This window comes from Melospiza melodia (assembly GCF_035770615.1).
Source record: "Melospiza melodia melodia isolate bMelMel2 chromosome 17 unlocalized genomic scaffold, bMelMel2.pri SUPER_17_unloc_1, whole genome shotgun sequence".
Lineage (NCBI taxonomy): Eukaryota > Metazoa > Chordata > Aves > Passeriformes > Passerellidae > Melospiza > Melospiza melodia.
In genome coordinates this window covers 884,583-907,779 of record NW_026948502.1, presented here as the reverse complement: position 1 = coordinate 907,779, position 23,197 = coordinate 884,583, and the positions used below count along the sequence as shown (strand labels likewise).

Genomic DNA, 23,197 nt, shown 5'->3' with positions numbered 1-23,197 from the left:
TGCCAAAAATCGCCCGAAGGCCCCAAAATCGCCTTTATTGATCCACAAACGGGGCCGGGCCGGATATGGGGGAAATGGGGGAGGGGACTGGGATATACTGGGATGTACTGGGATATACTGGGATGGACTGGGATATACTGGGATGGACTGGGATATACTGGGATGGACTGGGAGCGCTGCGCTGGCTGCACTGGTCCGGACTGGGTTGTACTGGTTTACACTGGGTTGTACTGGTTTATACTGGTTTGTACTGGGTTATACTGGTGGGCCCCTATTGGTAGTAGAGCTCCAGGTTCATCCCGTCGTGGATCTCATCTGGAGGCGCCGTCAAGGAAAAAGAATTTGGGGTTTTTGGGGGTTTGGGGTCGGGGTTTTGGGGTCCTGGGGGGTTTTTGGGTTTTGGGGAGGAGCTCTGCAGTTTTTGGAGTTCTGGGGGTTTTTGGGGTTGGAGGGTTTGGGGTTTTTGGGGTTTTGGGGTTTTGGGGTTCAGGGGTTTTGGGGAGGAGCTCTGCGGTTTTTGGGGTTCTGGGGATTTTTGGGGCTGGAGGATTTGGGGTTTTTGGGGTTCTGGGGGTTTGGGGTTGGAGGGTTTGGGGTTTTTGGGGTTCTGGGGCTTTTTGGGGTTGGAGGATTTGGGGTTTTTGGGGTTCTGGGTGTTTGGGGTTGGAGGGTTTGGGGATTTTTGGGGTGTTTGGGGTTGAAGGATTTTAAGGGGAGTTTCTGGGGGATTTTGGGGGTTCTGAGGTTTCTGGGGGGTTTTGGGGTTGGGTTTTTGGGGTTCTGGGGGTTTGGGGTCGGAGGATTTGGGGATTTTTGGGGTGCTTTGGGTCAGGGTTTTGGGGTTGAAGGGTTTTGGGGAGACTTTCTGGGGGGTTTTGGGGTTCTGGGAGATTTTGGGGTCAGGTTTTTTGGGGTTCAGGGGGTGTTTGGGGTTGGAGGGTTTGGGGGTTTTTGGGGTTTAAGAATTTTGGGGGAGGGTTCTGGGTGGTTTTGGGGTGTTTGGGGTCGGGTTTTTGGGGTTCAGTGGGGATTCTGGGGTCAGGGGGTTTTGGGTTCTGGGGTTGGGTTTTTGGGGTTCAGTGGGGTTTTGGGGGGTCAGGGTTTTGGGGTTCTGGGGTCGGGTTTTTGGGTTCTGGGCTGGGGTTTTTGGGGTTCTGTGGGGTGTTTGAGGTTGGGTTTTTTGGGGTCAGGTTTTGGGGGTTTTTAGGGTCAGGGTTTTGGGGTTCTGTGGGGTGTTTGGGGTCAGGATTTTGGGGGGTTTTGGGGTCAGGTTTTTGGGGTTCTGTGGGGTTTTTGGGAGTGTTTGGGGTCAGGATCTTGGGGGTTTTAGGGTCAGGATTTTTGGGGGTTTTTAGGGTCAGGTTTTTGGGGTTCTATGGGGTGTTTGGGGTCAGGATTTTGGGGTTCTGAGGGGTGTTTGGGGTTGGGTTTTTTGGGGTCAGGATTTTGGGGTGTTTGGGGTCAGGTTTTTGGGAGTTTTTAGAGTCAGGATTTTGGGGTTCTGTGGGGTGTTTGGGGTCAGGATTTTGGGGTTTTTGGGTCAGGATTTTGGGGCTTTTTGGGGTCAGGATTTGGGGATTTTTGGGGTCAGGATTTTGGGGTTCTGGGCGGTTTTTAGGGTCAGCTTTGGGGTGGATACAGTCCCCAAGCGTGACGTGGTCCTTGAAGATCGTGTACCTGGGGGGGCAGAGAGAGGGGGGGTCACCCCCTCCCCAAAACCCCAGAGCAGGCAGCGCCCCCCCCCATGGTCCCCCAAAACCCCTGTGCCCCCCATGGCCCCCCAAAACCCTGTGGGGGCTCCATCCCGAGCCCCCCAAAAACCCCTGAGCCCCCCAGAGCACCCCAAAACCCCGGGGCTCCATCCTGAGCCCCCCAAAAACCCCCGTGCCCCCCAGAGCACCCCAAAACCCCCCAGGTGGCCCCCAGAGCATTGATGGAGGACAACCCTGAACCCCAAAACCCCCCAGTGCCCCCCATGCCCACCAGGTGCCCCCAGACCATTTTTTGAGCACAATCCTGTCCCATTGGGTGCCCCCCATGCCCCCCATGCCCCCAGACCATTTTTTCAGCACGATCTTGTCCCAGCGGGTGCCCGTCTGTGCCGCTATCAGCTTCTTCAGGTCCCGGATCGAGTCCTCGGGGCTGCCCGGGCGTCAAGGAAAAGGGGACACAGGGACCCCAAACACACCCCAAGACTGCCCCAAAGCACCCCAAAACTGCCCCCAAACAACCCTAAAACCACCCCAAAATGGCCCTAAAACCACCCGAAAATGGCCCCCAAAACCGCCCTAAAAACACCCCAAAACTGCCCCAAAACACCCCCAAAACAACCCCAAAATTGCCTCAAAACTGCCCTAAAACCTTCCCAAAACTGCCCCAAAACAACCCCAAAATTGCCCCCAAAACTGCCCCAAAACCTTCCAGATCCACCCCACCAAAACAACCCCAAAATTGCCCTAAAACTGCCCGCAAAACCTGTCCCAAAACAACCCCAAAATCCTCCAAAACTGCCCCAAAACTGCCCCAAACCAACCCTAAAACTGCCCCAAAACAACCCCAAAACTGCCCCCAAACTGCCTCAAAACCCCCCCAAAACTGCCCCAAAACAGATCCCAAAACAACCCCAAAATCCCCCAAAACACCCCAAAATCTCCTCACAGCACCCAAAACTACCAAAACACTTCCCAAACCTCATCAAAGCCCCCCAGTCTGCCCCAAAACCCCCCCAAAACCCCAAATCCTCTTCTGAATCCTCGCAAGGACTCCCCAAATTCCCCCAAAACCCCAAATCCCCCCAGAATACTCCGAAATCCCCTCAAATTCACCCCAAATCCCTCCCCAGAACAGCCCCAAAACCTCCACAAATGGCCCCAGATCCCTCCCCAAAAACTTCCCCAAATCCCCCCCAAATCCCCTCAAAACCACCCCAAATCCCCCCAGAACGCCCCTAAATCCACCCCAAATCCCCCCAAAACCTCCTCAAAACCCCAAATCCTCCCCAGAACACCCCTAAAACCACCCCAAAGCCCCCCTAAATCCCCTCAAATTCACCCCAAATCCTCCTCAAACCTCCCCAAATCCCCCCAAAACCTCCCCAAAACCCCAAATCTCTTCCAGAACACCCCCAAAAGCTCCTCAAATCCCCCCAAAACCTTCTCAGAACACCCCCAAAAACCCCAAACTCCCCCTGAACAGCCCCAAATCCCCCCAAATCCCCCCAGACCTTCCCAAAACCACCCCAAATGCCCCCAAAGCACCAAATCATCCCCAGAACACCCCCAAAACCTCCCCAAATCCCCCTAAAACCTCCCCAAAACCCCAAATCCCCCAAAACACCCCTAAATCACCCTAAAACATCCCCAAATCCCCCCAAAATCCCCTCAAATCCACCCCAAATCCCCCCAAAACCCCAAATTCCCCCCAAAACAGCCCTAAATCCCCTCAAATTCACCCCAAAATTCCCCCAAATCCCCCCCCAGAACACCCCAAACCCCCCAAATTCACCCCAAAATTCCCCCAAATGCCCCAAATCCCCCCCAGAACCCCAAATCGCTCCAAAATCCCCCAAATTCACCCCAAAACCCCAAATCCCCCCAAATTCACCCCAAAATTCCCCCAAATCCTCCTCAAACCTCCCCAAATCCCCCTAAAACCTCCCCAAAACCCCAAATCCTCCCCCAGAACACCCCAAACGCCCCAAATTCACCCCAAAACCCCAAATCCCTCCAAATTCACCCCAAAATTCCCCCAAATCCCCCCCAGAACAGCCCAAACCCCCCAAAATTCCCCAAAAACCCCTCAGCTGAAGCTCCGTGGGATATTTGCATTTCACCCGGACCTTCTTGCCCAGGCGGTCGTTGCACACGACCTCGATCATGGCTGGGAACAAAAAATGGGGAAAAAAATGGGGAAAAATGAGGAAAAAATGGGGAAAAAGAGGAAAAAATAGGAAAAAATGGGAAAAATGAGGAAAAAATGGGAAAAAATAGGAAAAACGGGGAAAATGAGGAAAAAATGGGAAAAATGGGGAAAAATGAGGAAAAATGGGAAAAATGGAAAAAAAGGGGGGAAAATGGGGAAAAATGGGGGAAAAATGGGGGAAAATTGGGGGAAAGGGGGGGCATAAGGGAATGGGAGAAATGGGGATGGGAAATGGGGGAAAACGGGAAAAAAAGGGAAAAATGGGAATGTGGGAAATGAGAATATGGGGGAAATGGGGGGGAAAGGGAACAAAGGGGAAATGGGGAAAAAGGAAATGAGGGAAAAAGGGAAAAAGGGGGAAAAGAAAAAAAAGGGGGATAAAAGGGGGAAAAGGGAATGGGAATGTGGGGATGGAGGAAAAGGGGGAAATGGGGAATGAGGAAAAATGAGGATAAAGGGGAAATGGGGAAAAGGGAGAAAAGGAGAAATGGGAATGAGGAAAAAAGGGGAAAAATTAAGGGAAATGAGAATGAGGGAAAAGGAAATGAAGGAAAAAGGGAGGAAAGGGAAATGGGAAAAATGAGGAAAAAATGGCAAAAAGGAAAAAAAGGGGGAAAAGGGGGAGAAAAGGGGGAAGGAAAAAAGGAAAATACAGAAGAAAAAGGGAAAGAAAGGGGAAGGAAGAAAAGGAAAATGAGAAAATGAGAAAAGAGAGAAAAGAGGGGAAAGGGAAAGGGAAAAAAGAGGAAAAAAGAGGAAAAAAGGGGAAAAAAGGGGAAAAAAGGGGGAAAAGGGGGAAAAAGAGGAAAAAAGAGGAAAAAAGAAAAAAAGAGGAAAAAGAGGAAAAAAGAGGAAAAAAGGGGAAAAAGAGGAAAAAGAGGAAAAAAGGGGAACAAAGGGGAAAAAGGGGGGAAAAAGGGGAAAAAGAGGAAAAAGGGGAAATGGAGAAAAGGAGAAATGCGAATGAGGGAAAAAGGGGAAAAATTGAGGGAAAGGAGAATGAGGGAAAAGGAAATGAAGGGAAAAGGGGGAAAAGGGAAATGGGAAAAATGAGAAAAAAATGGCAAAAAGGGGAAAAAGGGGGAGAAAAAGGGGAAGGAAAAAAAGGAAAATACAGAAGAAAAAGGGAAAGAAAGGGAGAAGGGGAAGGAAGAAAAGGAAAGTGAGAAAATGAGAAAAGAGAGAAAAGAGGGGAAAGGGAAAGGGAAAAAAGAGGAAAAAAGGGGAAAAAAGAGGAAAAAAGAGGAAAAAGAGGAAAAAGGGGAAGGAGAAAAAGGAAAAGGGAAAAAAGAGGAGAAAAGAGGAAAAAAGAGGAAAAAAAGAGGAAAAAAGAGAAAAAAAGAAGAAAAAAGAGGAAAAAAGAGGGAAAAAGAGGAAAAAAAGAGGAAAAAAGAGGAAAAGAGAGGAAAAAAAGAGGAAAAAAGAGGAAAAAGGGGAAGGAGAAAAAGGAAAAGGGAAAAAAGAGGAAGAAAGAGGAAAAAAAGAGGAAAAAAGAGGAAAAAAGAGGAAAAAAAGAGGAAAAAAGAGGAAAAAGGAGGAAAAAGGGGAAGGAGAAAAAGGAAAAGGGAAAAAAGAGGAAAAAAGGGAAAACCGGGAGCAAGGGGGGAGAGAAAGGGGAAGGAAAATGAGAAAGGGAAAAAGGGGAAATGGAAACCGAAATAAAAAGGGAAGGAGGAGGAGGAAAAGGGAGAAAAAAGGGAAAGGCAAAAAAAGAGGAAATAAGAAAAAGAGAAAAAAAAAGGAAAAACGGGAGGAAAAGAGATGGAAAACGGGACGGGAAGGGAAAAGAACGGGGGAAAAGGAGAAAAGAACGGGGGGAAAGGGAGCGGGGTCGGTAACGGGAAAAGCTCCGGTTCCACCCCCGGGACCGCCGGGGCCGCCTCAGAAGCGGCTCCGCTCCCTCCCGACCCCTTCGGGACCCCAAAATCCCGTCCGGGACCCCCAAATTCCCCCCCGGGATCCCAAATTCCCCCCCGGGACCCCCAAATCTCCCCCGGTACCTCCCGGGGCCTCCTCGCTCCGCCACAGCCGAGCCGGAACCGGAGCTGACGTCAAAGAGACGCGCCGGAAGTGGCGTCATTGCCCGCGCCCAAGATGGCGGCGGGGCCTGAGGGGAAGGGCTGGGGAATTTGTTAAAGTTTCTGAGTTGAGAGTGTTTGGAAATGTATTAAAGTTTATAAATTGATGATGTTTTTAAATTTATCAACGTTTTCTCCCCAAAGTCGCCTTTTGTTTCTTTCGCCGTTTGAGGAAAAACCGCATTCAGAGCCTCATCTCGACCACACGGGGGGAATTTCCACCTCAAATCTGCGCTAAATCCCCCAAATCCGCCCCAAATCCGCCCTAAATCCCTCAAAACACCCCCAAAATCTCCCAAATCTTCCCCAATTCTGCCCTAAATCTGCCCTAAATCCCCCCAAAATTCCCCAAATCCGCCCCAAGTCTGCCCCAAATCCCCCCAAATTCCCAAAATCCGCCCTAAATCTGCCCCAAATACCCCCCAAATCCCCCAAATCTGCCCTAAATTCCCCCAAATCCCCCAGATCTTCCCCAAATCCTCCCCAAATCCGCCCTAAATTCCCCCAAATCCTCCCTAAATCCACCCAAAATCCCCCAAATCCGCCCGAAATCCCCCCAAAGACTCCCAATTCTCCCCAAATCTGCCCCAAATCCCCCAAAATCCCCCAAATCTGCCGTAAATCTGCCCTAAATCTGCTCAAAATCCCCCAAATCTGCCCTAAATCCGCTCAAATGCCCCCCAAATCTCCCCAAATCCGCCCTAAATCCCCCCAAACCCTCCAAAACCGCCCTAAACCTCCGAAATCCCCCAAATCCGCCTTAAATCTCCCCCAAATCCCCCAAATCCTCCCCAAATCTGCCCCAAATCCCCCCTAAATCCACCCAAAATCCCCCAAATCCGCCCGAAATCCCCCCAAAGACCCCCAATTCTCCCCAAATTTGCCCCAAATCCCCCCAAAATCCCCAAATCCGCCCCAAGTCTGCCCCAAATCCCCCCAAAATCCCCCAAATCTGCCGTAAATCTGCCCTAAATCCGCTCAAATGCCCCCAAATCTCCCCAAATCCGCCCTAAATCTGCACTAAATCCGCCCTAAAACCCCCCAAAAACCTCCAAAACCGCCCTAGACCTCCCAAAATCCCTCAAATCCGCCTTAAATCTTCCCAAAATCCCCCAAATCTGCCCTAAATTCCTCCAAATCCCCCAAATCCTCCCCAAATCTGCCCCAAATCCCCCCTAAATCCCCCAAATCCTCCCCATATCCGCCCGAAATCCCCCCAAAGACCCCCAATTCTCCCCAAATCTGCCCCAAATCCCCCCAAAATCCCCCAAATCTGCCCTAAATCTGCCCTAAATCCACTCGAATGCCCCCCAAATCTCCCCAAATCCGCCCTAAATCCCCCCAAAACCTCCAAAACCACCCTAGACCTCCCCAAAATCCCCCAAATCCGCCTTAAATCTTCCCAAAATCCCCTAAATCTGCCCTAAATTTCCCCAAATCCCCCGGATCTTCCCCCAATCCGCCCTAAATTAGCCCCAAATCTGCCCAAAATCCCCCAAAATCCCCCAAATCCGCCCTAAATCTGCCCTAAATCTGCTCAAATACCCCCAAATCCCCCAAATCCGCCTGAAATCTCCCCAAAATCCCCTAAATCCGCCCTAAATTCCCCCAAATCCCCCAGATCTTCCCCCAAATCCACCCTAAATTCACCCCAAATCTGCCCAAACTCCAGCCCAAACACCCCTGTGAAAAATCTGCGTTTTTATGACTGTTGTTTTGCAAATATTAAAATGAATATCGTCTGTGTTGTGTTGGAAAGTGACGCTGTGTTAATTCTCTTAATAAAAATGTTAATTCTCTGCGTTAAATGTAGTTTTGGGTTATCAAAACTGTTAAAATAGAAACGACGTTATGTAAAATGTTTTTTTTTTTAGAGAAAGGACTCGCAGCGAGAGCCACAACGCACCCGAACCCTTCAGAGAAAGAGAATTTATTGAATTTATTGAATTTATAGAATAATTTATAGAATTTATCGCTCCATTTTCAGAAGGAATGAATTTCTTTCTGCCCCGGAGGCGATGACCGGCCCGAATCCCGCGTGGGAATGGAGTTCATGAATAATTCATGAATAATTAATGAATAATTCATGAATATGCAACAGGCCGCTGCTGTCAAGGGTTAATCCTCTGTTCACGGGCGTTTATTTTGGGTTTATTTTGCCCAGAAAGAGGAACCCGAAATATCCCCAATTCTTTGTGTTTATTGTTTCACATTGTCCCGATTCAATTCTATTATTTACTATTTAATTAATTAATTGCTTAATTATTTAATTGTTTATTATTCAAATTAGTATTACTCTAATTGTATTATTATTTTTAAAATAATTTTATTACTATTAAAGTTTTTACATTTTAAAACCGAGGGATTGGCGTTTGTCACATCCTGAACCAGGACCCATTCCCAGTGCTCCCAGTGCTCCCAGTAACCATTCCCAGTGCTCCCAGTGCTCCCAGTAACCATTCTCAGTCCCCCCAGTGCTCCCAGTACCTCCTGTGCCACTCCCAGTACTCCCAGTGCTCCCAGTATCCCTTCCCAGTGACCCCCCCAATACCCCCCCCAGTGCTCCCAGTTCGCCCCAGTATCCCCTCCCAGTGCTCCCAATGACCCCCCTTCCAGTACTCCCAGTTCCCCCCAGTGCCCATTCCCAGTGCTCCCAGTGCCCATTCCCAGTGCTCCCAGTGCTCCCAGTGCTCCCAATGCTCCCAGTGCCCATTCCCAGTGCTCCCAGTTTGCTCCCAGTGCTCCCAGTGCTCCCAGTGCCCATTCCCAGTGCTCCCAGTGCTCCCAGTGCTCCCAGTGCCCATTCCCAGTGCTCCCAGTGCTCCCAGTGCTCCCAGTATCCCTTCCCAGTGGTCCCAGTGCTCCCAGTTCCCCTCTCCCCCCCCCAGCGCAGCTTTGCACCATCGGGACCATCGGTAACAGACATCGGCAGAGCTTCTGATTAACCATTGATTAATTATTGATTAATTAATGATTAATGTATGATTTATTAATGATTAATTAATGATTAATTAGTGATTAATTAATGATTAAGTAATGATTAATTAATGACTAATTAATGACTAATTAATGAATTTCCAAGTTTGCTGCTCCTGCCCTGGCTGGGAACATGGCTGGGGTGTCCTGAGGAGAGAGAGTGACAGTGACAGTGACAGTGACAGTGACACAGTGACAGTGACACAGTGACAGTGACACAGTGACAGTGACAGTGACAGTGACAGTGACACAGTGACAGTGACAGTGACAGTGACAGTGACAGTGACACCGTGACAGTGACAGGGACAGTGACAGTGACAGTGACACAGTGACAGGGACACAGTGACAGTGACAGTGACACAGTGACAGTGACAGTGACAGTGACACAGTGACAGGGACAGTGACAGTGACACGTTGACACAGTGACAGTGACACAGTGACAGTGACACAGTGACAGTGACAGTGACACAGTGACAGGGACAGTGACAGTGACACAGTGACACAGTGACAGGGACAGTGACAGTGACACAGTGACAGTGACAGTGACACAGTGACAGTGACACAGTGACAGTGACACAGTGACACAGTGACAGGGACAGTGACAGTGACACAGTGACAGTGACAGTGACACAGTGACAGTGACAGTGACAGTGACACAGTGACAGTGACACAGTGACAATGACACGGTGGCAATGACAGTGACAGTGACAGTGACACGGTGATAGTGACAGTGACACAGTGACAGTGACAGTGACAGGGACAGTGACACAGTGACACAGTGACACAGTGACAGTGACAGTGACACAGTGACAGTGACAGTGACAGTGACACAGTGACAGTGACACAGTGACAATGACACGGTGGCAATGACATAGTGACAGTGACATGGTGACACGGTGATAGTGACAGTGACACAGTGACAGTGACAGTGACAGGGACAGTGACACAGTGACACAGTGACACAGTGACAGTGACAGTGACACAGTGACAGTGACACCGTGACAGACGCCCACCCCAGTGCTCCCAGTTCTCTCTTCCAGTGCTCCCAGTATCCCCCACGTCCCTCCCAGTGCTCCCAGTGCTCCCAGTACCATTCCCAGTGCTCCCAGTGCTCCCAGTGCCCATTCCCAGTGCTCCCAGTGACCCCCCCAGTGCTCCCAGTGACCCCCCCAGTGCTCCCAGTGCTCCCAGTGCCCATTCCCAGTGCTCCCAGTGCTCCCAGTACCTCCTGGCCCCTCCCGGGCTGGGGGGCAGCGCTGGGGCCGGGGGGGTCCCGGGGGGCTGCGGGGGGAGGGGCAGAGATCAGGGGGGGAGGGGAGGGGGGATCCCACCCCAAACTGGGGGGAACTGGGAGGGACACGGGGGATACTGAGAGCACTGGGGACACTGGGAATGGGCACTGGGAGCACTGGGAGCACTGGAAATGGGTACTGGGAGCACTGGGAGCACTGGGAGCACTGGGAGCACTGGGAGTGGGCACTGGGAGCACTGGGAATGGGCACTGGGAGCGCTGGGGGGAACTGGGAGCACTGGGGGGAACTGGGAGCACTGGGAATGGGTACTGGGAGCAATGGGGGGAACTGGGAGCCCTGGGAGCACTGGGAATGGTTACTGGGAGCACTGGGAGCACTGGGGGGAACTGGGAATGGGTACTGGGAGTACTGGGAGCACTGGGAATGGATACTGGGAGCACTGGGAGGGGGAACCGGGGGATCTGAGGGTTTGGGGGGGTCTCGGTTAAAGGGGAATTGGGGGGGTGAATTTGGGGGGTCCTGGGGGGGTTTGGGGGGGGCAAAGGGGGAATTTTGGGGGGGTCCCAGCCCTGGGGGGGTCTGGGGGAGGGGCGGGACCGGGGATGGGGTTCGGGGGGGGGGGGAATTTGGGGAGGGGTCATTTTGGGGGGGATATTTTGGGGTGGGGGTTATTTGGGATCGGGATTTGGGGGCATTGGGTTATTTTAGGGAGGGGGATATTTTGGGGTGGGGGATTTTTGGGGGGGGTCTTTCGGGGGTTGGGGGTTGTTTGGGGAGGGGGATTATATTGAGGGGATGGGGATTATTTTGGGGGAATTCTTTTGGGATGGGGATTATTTGGGATGGGGATTATTTTCTGGGGTATTTGGGGGCATTGGGTTATTTTAGGGAGGGGGATATTTGGGGGTGGGGGATTTTTGGGGGGGTCTTTTGGGGGTTGGGGGTTATTTGGGGAGGGGGTTATTTTGGGGAGGGGGATTATTTGGGGGAGTTCTTTTGGGTGAGGATTATTTTGGGATGGGGATTGTTTTGTGGGGGATTTGGGTTATTTTAGGGAGGGGGATATTTTGGGGAGGGGGATTATTTGGGGTGGGGTATTATTGGGGGATCTTTTGGGGGTTGGGTGTTATTTGGGGAGGGGGATTATATTGAGGGGATGGGGATTATTTTGGGGGAATTCTTTTGGGATGGGGATTATTTGGGATGGGGATTATTTGGGGGATCTGAGGGCATTGGGTTATTTTAGGGAGGGGGGTTATTTTGGGGGGGTTATTTTGGGGGGTTATTTTGGGGGGGGTATTTGGGGGGGTCATTTTGGGGGGGTTATTTTGGGGGGTTATTTTGGGGGGGTTATTTTGGGGGGTTATTTTGGGGGGTTATTTGGGGGGGTTATTTTGGGGGGGTTATTTTGGGGGGGTTATTTTGGGAAGAGGGATGATTTGAGGCAGGGGGGATAATTTGGGGATGGGGATTATTTTGGGTGATATTTGGAGGGGGTTGGGTTATTTTGGGGAGGGTATTTTTTGGGGGGTTGGGGATTTTTTTGGGGGGATTCTTTTGCGATGGGAATTATTTCAGAATGGGGATGATTTTGGGGATGGGGATTATTTGGGATGAGGATTTGGGGAGATTGGATTATTTTAGGGAGGGAGTTATTTTGGGGAGTGGGATTATTTCGGGGTGGGGGTTATTTGGGGGGATATTTAGTGGAAATGGGTTATTTTAGGGAGGGGGATATTTTGGGGAAGGGGATTATTTGGGGTGGGGGATTGTTGGGGGAGTTCGGGGTTATTTGGGGGGGGGATTACATTGTGGAGATGATTTCAGGGGCACGGGGATGATTTTGGGGGGTCTTTTGGGGTTCGGGGGTTATTTGGGGAGGGGGATTACATTGAGGGGATTATTTTGGGGGCACAGGGATGATTTTGGGGGGGTCTCTCACCTGTCCGGCCGTGCACAAACCAGAGCCCCCCCGCCAGTGCCGCCCCCACCACGAAGGCACCGAAGGAAACGGCGGCCACGGCCCCAGGGGGCACGGGGGAAGCTGGGGGGCAGCGTCAGCGCCCCGAAATCGGGACCCCCAAATCTGGGGGCCGGGACCCCCAAATTCCCCCCTAAATCCCCCAAATCTGGGGCTGGAACCCCCAAAATTCCCCCCTAAACCCCCCAAATTCCCCCCTAAACTCCCCAAAATCTGGGGCTGGAACCCCACGAATTCCCCCCTAAACCTCCCAAATTCCCCCCTAACCCCCCCAAATCTGGGGCCAGGACCCCCCAAATTCTCCTCTAACGCCCCCCCAAAGGCACCCCGGGGTCCGGGACCCTCCCCAAAAGGGAAACCAGAGCCCCGAGACCCCCCCAGCCCCCCAAAACCCCCCAGGACCCCCCCAAAGCCCCTCCCCAAAAGGGACTGAGCAGTTCGGGACCCCTCAAAACCCCCCCAAAGGGGTCTGGGACCCCCCCAAAATCCCCCCCCCAAACCCCCCAAAATGGACCCAGGAGTTCAGGACCCCCCTCAAAAAGAGCCCGGCGTCTCCTCCCCACCCCACATAAACCACCCCAAAAGGACACTCGGGGCTCCGGGATCCCCCAAACTCCCCAGTCCCGGGGGTCCCGGTGCCCCCCCCCCCCCCCCATTGCTGTCACTCACCCGCGGGGGGGGCGCGGGGCCGCTCCCGGGGTGGGGGCGGGGGGCGCGGGAGGAGCGGGGGCGGCGGGAACGGCAGCGGGGGGAGCCCCGGGGGGGCACCTGGTGGGGGAGAGAGGGAGGGGCGGTGATTGGGGGGCACCGGGAGCGGGGGGGGATTGGGGGGGGCCTGGTTGTGGGGGGGTCCCGTTTGAGAAGGGGTCCCGGTTGTTTGTGGGGGGGGTCCCTGGTTTGGGGAGGGGTCCCGGTTTGGGGAAGGATCCCCGGTTGTGGGGAGGGGTCCCGGGGAGTCTGGAGGTGTCCTCGGTGTGGAGGGGGGGCCCCGGTTGTGGAGAGGGTCCCATATTTGGAGAGGGGTCTCGGTTTGGGGAGGGGTCCCGGTTGGGCCGGGGGTGTCCCGGTTTGGGGAGGGGTCCCAGATTTGGGCAGGGGTCCGGGTTGGGTGGGAGGGGGTCCCGGTTTGAGGAGGGGTCCCGGTTGTGGGGGGTCCCAGGTTCGGGGTGGGGTCTCTGTCAGGGGGTCCCAGGTTTGGGGTGGGGTCTCTGTCAGGGGGTCCCGGTTTGAGGAGGGGTCCCGGTTGTGGGGGGGTCCCAGGTTTGGGGGGGAGGTCTCTGTCAGGGGGTCCCGGTTGTGGGGGTGTCCCTGTTGTGTGGGGGGTCTCTGTCAGGGGGTCCCGGGTTCCGGGCGGTCCCCAGGGGGGTCTCGGTTGGGGGTCCCGGGGGGGTTTGGGGAGGGGTCCCCGCACGGGGGTGCCGGGGGGGTTTGGGTGGTTCCAGTGCGGGGGTCCCAGTCAGAGGGTCCCGGGGTTGGGGCGGAGTTTGGGTTCCGGGGGTCCCGAGGGGGGGTCCCGGGGGTGTCCCCGCCCGGGGGTCCCGTACCGGGCGCGGGGGTCGCGGGTGTCCCCAGGGTCACCACGATCGGGCGGGTCACGGTGCGCACGGGACCGGGGCGGGGCCGGGGCCGGGGGGCGGGGCCTGAACCGGAGGCTCCGCCCCCTCGGCGGGGACAAAGCTCGGCCCGGCACTGGGGGAGGGGCGGGGTTAACGGGGGCGGGACCGGGGGGGGATACCTCCGGAGCCCCCCGGTGTCCCTGTGCCACCCCCGTGTCCCCCTGTCCCTCTGTCAACCCCGTGCCCCCTGTCCCGGTGTCCCAGGTGCCACCCCCCGGTGTCGCCCTGTCCCGGTGCTGCCACGGCCCCGCTCCCGCTGTCCCCTGTTCCCGGGGTGTGTCCCCAACGCGTCCCACTCCTGGTTCAGGGCTGTCCCCATTCCCGGTGTCCCCCATTCCCAATATTCCCCATCCCCCGTGTCCCCCGTTCCTGGTGTCCCCCATTTCCTTTGTACCCCCATTCCCGTTATCCCGTTGTTATCCCTTTGTCTCCCCATTCCCATCATCCCCATTCCTGTTATCCCATTCCCAGTGTTCTGCTATCCTGCTGTTATCCCGTTATCCCATTGCTATCCCATTATCCCACTCCCATTATCCCACTCCCATTATCCCATCCCTGTTATCCAACCCCATTATCTCATCCCCATTATCCCATCCCCCTTATCCCACTATCCCCACTGCTATCCCATTCCTGTTATCCCATCATCCCACTCCTGTTATCCTGTTACTCCACCCCTGCTATCCCGATTATCCCATTGCTATCCCATTATCCCGCTCCCATTATCCCACTCCCATTATCCCATTCCTGTTATCCAACCCCATTATCTCATCCCCATTATCCCATCCCTGTTATCCAACCCTGTTATCTCATCTCCATTATCCCATCCCCGCTATCCCAGTTATCCCATCCCTGTTACGGTTATCCCATCACTATCCCATTATCCTACTTCTGTTATCCCAGTTATCCCATTATCCCATCCCCATTATCCCACCCCCATTATCCCATTATCCCGTTATCCCATTATCCCACTGCTATCCCATTCCTGTAATCCCATCATCCCACTCCTGTTATCCTGTTATCCCACCCCTGCTATCCTGGTTATCCCATCGCTATCCCATTATCCCACTCCCGTTATCATGTTATCCCATTGCTGTCCCATCCCCATTATCCCATCCCTGTTACCCCGTTATCCCATTCCTGCTTTTTCCCATTATCCCATCGCTGTCCTGCTGTCATCCTATCCTTGTTATCCCACCCACTATCCCCACTGTTATCCCATTCCCGTTATCCCCATTATCCCATTGCTGTCCCATTATCCCACCCCCGCTATCCCGTTATCTTCTGTTGTCCCACCCCCGTTATCCCGTTATCCCACTATCCCATCCCCGTTATCTCACTAACCCACTTCTTCTGTCCCTGTTATCTCATTATCCCGTTATCCCATCGCTATCCTGCTGTTTCCCTGTTCCCATTATCCCATTGTGCCACTCCCCTTATCCCCCTTATCCCATTCCTGCTATCCCCATTATCCCATCACTGTCCCATTAAACCATCACTATCCCACTGTTATCCTGTTATCCCATTCCCAATGTCCAGTTATCCCATCCCGGTTATCCCATCACTGTCCCATTATCCCATCACCATCCCGCTGTTATCCTGTTATCCCATTCCCAATGTCCAGTTATCCCATCCCGGTTATCCCATCACAGTCCCATTATCCTACCCCGTTATCCCACCACCATTACCCCACCACGGTCCCACTGTTACCCCATTCCTGTTATCCCCATTCTTGTTATCCTGTTATTCCGCTGCGGTCCCGCCACTGCCCCGCTGTTAACCCATCACTATCCCACAAACCCATTATCCCTTTATCCCCGTTATCCCACCACTGTCCCAACAGCATCCTGCTGTTACCCCATCCCCACTATCCCATCCCTGTTATCCCACTCCTGTTATCCCACCCCTGTCATGCCACCACGGTCCCGCTGTTATCCCATTCCCGTTATCCCATCCTCGTTATCCCATTGCTATCCCATTATCCCAACACCGTCCCGTTATCCCATCCCCATTATCTCATCCCTGTTATCCTGTTATCCCCATTATCCCACCCCCATTATCCCACCACAGTCCCACTGTTATCCCATTATCCCATTATCCTCGTTGTCCCATTGCTATCCCATTATCCCGTTATCCCTTTATCCCCGTTATCCCACTGCCATCCTGATGGCATCCCGCTGTTATCCCATCCCTGCTATCCCATCCCTGTTATCCCCATTATCCCACTCCTGTTATCCCACCCCTGTCATGCCACCACGGTCCCGCTGTTATCCCATTCCCGTTATCCCATTATCCTCGTTATCCCATTGCTACCCCATTGTCCCATTATCTCATCCCTGCCCCGTTATCCCATCCCCATTATCCCATCCCCGTTATCCTGTTATCCCTGTTATCCCACTGCGGTCCTGCTGTTATCCCATCCCCATTATCCCGTTATCCCACTGCTCTCCCATTATCCCATCGCTGTCCTGTTTTCCCATTGCTATCCTGCCATTATCCTGTTATCCCACACCCGTTTTCCCACTGCTATCCTGTTATTCCATCGCTGTCCTGTTATCCCATCCTCGTTATTCCATTGCTATCCTGTTATCCCATTATCCCATCCCTGTCCTGTTATCTCATCCCCGTTATCCCATCCCTGTTATCCTGTTATCCCCGTTATCCCACCCCCATTATCCCACCACAGTCCCGCTGTTATCCCATCCCCATTATCCCATCCCTGTTATCCCCATTATCCCACCCCCATTATCCCACCACAGTCCCACTGTTATCCCATTCCCATTATCCTGTTATCCCACTGCTATTCACTTATCCCATTATCCCATCCCTGTCCCGTTATCCCACTGCAGTCCTGCTGTTATCCCATCCCCATTATCCCGTTATCCCATTGCTCTCCCATTATCCCATTGCTGTTCCATTATCCCATCCCTGTCCCGTTATCCCATCCCCGTTATCCCATCCCTGTTATCCTGTTATCCCCGTTATCCTACCCCCATTATCCCACCACAGTCCCACTGTTATCCCATTATCCCATTATCCTCGTTGTCCCATTGCTATCCCATTATCCCGTTATCCCTTTATCCCCATTATCCCACTGCCATCCTGATGGCATCCCGCTGTTATCCCATCCCTGCTATCCCATCCCTGTTATCCTGTTATCCCCGTTATCCTACCCCCATTATCCCACCACAGTCCCACTGTTATCCCATTATCCCATTATCCTCGTTGTCCCATTGCTATCCCATTATCCCGTTATCCCTTTATCCCCATTATCACACTGCCATCCTGATGGCATCCCGCTGTTATCCCATCCCTGCTATCCCATCCCTGTTATCCCCATTATCCCACTCCTGTTATCCCACCCCTGTCATGCCACCACGGTCCCGCTGTTATCCCATTCCCGTTATCCCATTATCCTCGTTATCCCATTGCTATCCCATTATCCCATTATCCCATCCCTGTCCCGTTATCCCATCCCCATTATCCCATCCCCGTTATCCCGTTATCCTACCCCCATTATCCCACCACAGTCCCACTGTTATCCCATCCCCATTATCCCGTCATCCCATTGCTCTCCCATTATCCCATCGCTGTCGTGTTTTCCCATCGCTATCCTGCCATTATCCCATTATCCCACACCCGTTTTTCCACTGCTATCCTGTTATTCCATCGCTGTCCCGTTATCCCATCCTCGTTATTCCATTGCTATCCTGTTATCCCATTATCCCATCACTGTCCCGTTATCCCATCCCCGTTATCCCATCCCTGTTATCCTGTTATCCCCGTTATCCCACCCCCATTATTCCACCACAGTCCTGCTGTTATCCCATTATCCCATTATCCCACCCCCGTTATCCCCATTATCCCACCCCCATTATCCCACCACAGTCCCGCTGTTATCTCATCCCCATTATCCCGTTATCCCATTGCTCTCACATTATCCCATCGCTGTTCCGTTATCCCATCGGTATCCTGCCATTATCCCGTTATCCCACACCCGTTTTCCCACTGCTATCCTGTTATTCCATTGCTGTCCCATTATCCCATCCTCGTTTTTCCATTGCTATCCTGTTTTCCCATTATCCCATCCCTGTCCCGTTATCCCATCCCCATTATCCCATCCCCATTATCCTGTTTCCCCATTATCCCACCCCCATTATCCCACCACAGTCCTGCTGTTATCCCATCCCCATTATCCCGTCCCTGTTATCCTGTTATCCCCGTTATCCCACCCCCATTATTCCACCACAGTCCCACTGTTATCCCATCCTCATTATCCCGTTATCCCGTTGCTCTCCCATTATCCCATCGCTGTTCCATTATCCCATCCCTGTCCCGTTATCCCATCCCCATTATCTCATCCTCGTTATCCTGTAATACCCGTTATCCTACCCCCATTATCCCACCACAGTCCCACTGTTATCCCATTATCCCATTATCCTCGTTGTCCCATTGCTATCCCATTATCCCGTTTTCCCATTATCCCCGTTATCCCACTGCCATCCTGATGGCATCCCGCTGTTATCCCATCCCTGCTATCCCATCCCTGTTATCCCCATTATCCCACTCCTGTTATCCCACCCCTGTCATGCCACCACGGTCCCGCTGTTATCCCATTCCCGTTATCCCATTATCCTCGTTATCCCATTGCTACCCCATTGTCCCATTATCTCATCCCTGCCCCGTTATCCCATCCCCATTATCCCATCCCCGTTATCCTGTAATACCCGTTATCCCACCCCCATTATCCCACTGCGGTCCCGCTGTTATCCCATCCCCATTATCCCGTTATCCCACTACTATCCCATTATCCCATCGCTGTCCTGTTTTCCCATCGCTATCCTGCCATTATCCCGTTATCCCACACCCGTTTTTCCACTGCTATCCTGTTATTCCATCGCTGTCCCGTTATCCCATCCTCGTTATTCCATTGCTATCCTGTTATCCCATTATGCCATCACTGTCCCGTTATCCCATCCCCATTATCCCATCCCTGTTATCCTGTTATCCCGGTTAACCCACCACCATTATCCCACTCTCATTATCCCGTTATCCCACTGCTATCACGTTATCCCAGTCCCATTATCCCATCACTGTCCTGTTATCCCATCCCCGTTATCCCGTTATCCCCGTTATCCCACACCATTATCTCATTTTCGTTATCCCGTATCCCACTGCTATCCCATTATCCCAGTCCCATTATCCCGTTATTCTATCGCTATCCTGTTATCCCACTCCTGCTATCCCACCCCCATTGTCCCACCACAGTCCCACTGTTATCCCATTCCCATTATCCTGTTATCCCACTGCTATTCCCTTATCCCATTATTCCATCACTGTCCCGTTATCCCACTGCGGTCCCGCTGTTATCCCATCCCCATTATCCCGTTATCCCATTGCTCTCCCATTATCCCATCGCTGTTCCGTTATCCCATCGTTATCCTGCCATTATCCCGTTATCGCACACCCGTTTTTCCACTGCTATCCTGTTTATTCCATCGCTGTCCCGTTATCCCATCCCCGCTATCCCATCCCCGCTATCCCATCCCTGTTATCCCATCCCCGTTATCCCATTATCCCCGTTAACCCACCACCATTATCCCACTCTCATTATCCCGTTATCCCACTGCTATCACGTTATCCCAGTCCCATTATCCCATCACTATCCTGTTATCCCATCCCCATTGTCCCGTTATCCCCGTTATCCCACACCATTATCTCATTTTCGTTATCCCGTATCCCACTGCTATCCCATTATCCCAGTCCCATTATCCCGTTATTCTATCGCTATCCTGTTATCCCACTCCTGCTATCCCACCCCCGCTATCCCACCCCTGTTATCCCACTCCAGTTATCCCAGTTCTATCCCGTTATCCCCCTGCTATCCTGTTATCCCACTCCTGTTATCCCGTTATCTCACTGCTATTCCTTTATCCCGTTATCCCATCACTGTCCCGTTATGCCATCTCCGTTATCCCAGCCCCGTAATACCACCCCCGTTATCCCAACCCCATTATCCCATTGCTGTCCCGTTATCCCATTCCCGTTATCCCATTCCCGTTATCCCATTCCCGTTATTGCAGCCCTGTTATACCGTTATTCCATTATCCTGTTATCCCATCCCTGTTATCCCGTTATCCCACTCCCGTTATCCCACTCCCGTTATCCCACTGCTATCCCATGATCCCGTTATCCCGTTATCCCCATCCAGCGGCGCCGCTGCCGGGCCGGTACCGTGGGCAGCCCGGGCGGGGTCCCGGTCCCGGTCCCGGTCCCGGTCCCGGTGCCGGCGTCGGTGTCGGTGCCGCGGTGGCGGCAGAGGCTCAGGCGGCAGTGCAGGAACTGCAGCGGCTCCGGGAACCGCGGCGGGAGCACGAACGAGCCCCGGAGGCGCCGCCGCGCCCGCCCCGCGCCGCAGCCGCCCCGCAGCACCACGAGCGGCCGCGGCACCGGGGCCGGACCCCGCGGCGGGCCCGGCGACGAGCGCGGGGACACGAAACAGCGGCGGAGCGAGAAACCGAGCCCGGGGGGAGCGCGGGACAGCGACACCTGCGGGGACACCGACAGGGACAGAGGGGTCACAGAGGGGACAGCGACACCTGCGGGGACACCGACACGGACAGGGGGGCATGGGGACAGCGACACCGGGACAGGGACAGGGACACCTGCGGGGACACGGGACAGGGGGGTCACGGGGGGACAGCGACACCGGGACTGGGACAAAGGGGTGGTCACGGTGCGGGGGTGACACCTGGACAGGGACAGGGACGGAGGGACAGAGCGGGGGTCAGAGGGGGGACACGGGGGGGGACACACGGGAGCGATGGGGATCGGGACACCCCCGTTCCCCCCTCACCTGCACAGACACGCCCCCGTGTCCCCGTGTTCCACTCTCGTGTCCCCTCACCTGTCCCTGTCCCTCACCTGCAGGAACACACGTCCCCTCACCTGTTCCCCGTGTCCCCTGTCCCTCTGTCCCCTCCCCTGTGTCCTTTCTGTCCCCCGTGTCCCCTCACCTGCGGGAACACAGTCCCCTTCGTGTCTCACCTGTCCCCGTGTCCCCTCACCAGCAGGAACAGGCGTGCCCTGTCCCTGTCCCCGTGTCCCCTCTGTGTCCCCTCAACCGGAGGAACACGGTCCCCCCGGTGTCCCCATTGTCCCCCATGTCCCCATTGTCCCTATGTCCCTCACCTGCAGGAACACGGTCCCCCCGGTGTCCCCATTGTCCCCATGTCCCTCACCTGCAGGAACACGCGTCCCCCCGCGGGCACAGCTCTCGGTCCCGGGGCCGCTCCGAACTCGGGGGAGGCGGCGACGTCCAGGCGGAGCCGGGGGGGCCGGGGGGGGCACCGGGGCTGGGGGGCGGAGTCAGCGCGGGCCCCGCCCCCAGCGAGGCCAGTGCCACCCCAGTGCCATCCCAGTGCCGTCAACCAGTGACATCCCAGTGCCATCCCAGTGACATCCCAGTGCCATCCCAGTGACCCCCAGTGCCACCAATGACATCCCAGTGCCACCAGTGCCACCAACCAGTGACCCCCAGTAACCCCCATAGACCCCCAGTGCTCCCAGTTCCCTCCCAGTGCTGCTCCTCGACTCCTCCCAGTGCTCCCACCTTCAACCCAGTAACCCCCAGTGCTCCCCTGTGACCCTCCCAGTGCTCCCAGTCCCCCCCAGTTCCCCCCAGTGCCCTCCCAGTCACCCCCAGTTCCCCCCAGTGCCCTCCCAGTCACCCCCAGTTCCAGTTTCCCCCCAGTGCTCCCCTGTGACCCTCCCAGTGCTCCCAGTCACCCCCAGTTCCCCCCAGTGCTCCCAGTGCCCTCCCAGTTCCCCCCAGTTTCCCCAGTTCCCCCCAGTTCTCCCCCAGTTTCCCCAGTTCCCCCCAGTCCCCCCAGTGCTCCCAGTGCCCTCCCAGTTCCCCCAGTTCCCCCCAGTTCCCCCCAGTTCCCCCAGTCCCGCACTCACCCCCGGCCGGTTCCCGCTGCAGCGCGGCCTGGGGGGTCCCGGGGGTCCCGGGGGGGCCATTGGGGGTCCCGCGGTGGGGGCGGGGTCTCCCCACGGCCAGCCCGGGGGGGGCCCTGGGGGCGGGGACAGCTCTGGGGGTCCCCTCGAGGCCACCCGAGATCCTCCCCTGACACCCAGGACCCCCCCGTGCCCTGGGTGCCCCCAATGTCCCCCCGGGACCCCCAATGTCCCCCCAGGACCCTCCTGTCCCCCCCAGTGTCCCCCAGTGTCCCCCCCAGTGTCCCCAGTGTCCCCTCCGGGTCCCCCAATGTCCCCCCCGGGACTCCCAATGTCCCCCCCCGGACCCTCCTGTCCCCCCCAGTGTCCCCCCCGGACCCTCCTGTCCCCCACAATGTCCCCTCTTGTCCCTCCCTGTCCCTCCCATGTCCCCTCTGTCCCCCCCTGTCCCCATCATCCCCCCATGTCCCCTCCCTGTCCCCTCTGTCCCCCCCACCTGCGGGCCCCCCCTCGGGCAGGAGGAAGATGAGGATGAGGACGGGGAGGGCGCGGGGGGCGCCCGGTGGCGCTGCCATCCCGTCCCCGCTGTCCCCAAGGTGTCCCCGCTGTCCCCAAGGTGTCCCCAAGGTGTCCCCGCTGTCCCGCCCACGCCAGGGGATGTCCCCGCTGTCCCCGCGTCCCCTCCCCCCCCCCGTCGCCCTGGTGACACCCTTGGGCCGCGGCGACGTCACGGGGGTGGCACCCGAGTGCCCCCGCGTGTCCCTGAGGTGCCACCGGTGTCCCCGACGTGTCACCAGTGCCACCGAGGTGCCACCAGTGTCCCCACCCCGATGTCCCCAGTGCCCTCCCCGGCCCCTCCCCGGTGTCACCTGGACCCTCCAGCTGTCCCCGCTGTCCCCCCGTGTCCCCAACCCCGAGGTCTCTGCCACCCTCCTGTGCCCGTGTCCCTGCCGTGTCACTGGTGTCCCCTGTGCCATCCCTTCCTGTGTCCCCAATGTCACTCGTGTCCCTCCCCTGTCCCCATCCTGATGTCCCCAAGGTCCATCTGTGCCACCTCCATCCGTGTCCCTGTTCCCTCTGTCCCCATCCCAATGTCACCCCGTCCCCAACACCCCACCTCTCGTGTCCCCAATGTCCCCTCTCTCGTGTCCCCAATGTCCCATCTCCTGTGTCCCCAATGTCCCCTCTCTCATGTCCCCAATGTCCCCTCTCTCGTGTCCCCAATGTCCCATCTCCTTGTCCCCAATGTCCCATCTCCTGTGTCCCCAATGTCCCCTCTCTCATGTCCCCAATGTCCCATCTCCTGTGTCCCCAATGTCCCATCTCCTGTTCCCAACGTCCCCACCCTCCACTTTCCCATTCCTGCCCTCAGTGTCCCCATGTCCATCTCAGTGTCCCCATCCCCTTTGCCAATGT

At 55.2% G+C, this 23,197-nt stretch overlaps 1 protein-coding gene across 1 annotated transcript; it reads right to left on the bottom strand.

Annotated features, from left to right (window-relative positions):
* On the bottom strand, nt 1-6,013 carry UBL5 (ubiquitin like 5). Its single transcript, XM_063181903.1, has 5 exons — nt 5,922-6,013; nt 3,822-3,879; nt 2,059-2,142; nt 1,640-1,677; nt 1-315 (listed from the first exon to the last, which is right to left on the bottom strand). The coding sequence occupies exons 2-5, from the start codon at nt 3,875-3,877 to the stop codon at nt 272-274; spliced, it is 222 nt and encodes a 73-aa protein (XP_063037973.1). The 5' UTR covers nt 3,878-3,879; nt 5,922-6,013; the 3' UTR covers nt 1-271.
* Nucleotides 6,014-23,197: the final 17,184 nt, after the last annotated feature.

Excerpts from the sequence above, each read along its gene's own strand:
- UBL5 (XM_063181903.1), bottom strand. The coding sequence starts at position 3,877 with ATGATCGAGGTCGTGTGCAACGACCGCCTGGGCAAGAAGGTCCGGGTG. Across the intron at positions 1,678-2,058 it reads AAGATCGTGCTGAAAAAATG|GTACACGATCTTCAAGGACC; the intron begins GTCTGGGGGCAT and ends CTGCCCCCCCAG. Across the intron at positions 316-1,639 it reads CCACGTCACGCTTGGGGACT|ATGAGATCCACGACGGGATG; the intron begins GTATCCACCCCA and ends CGGCGCCTCCAG.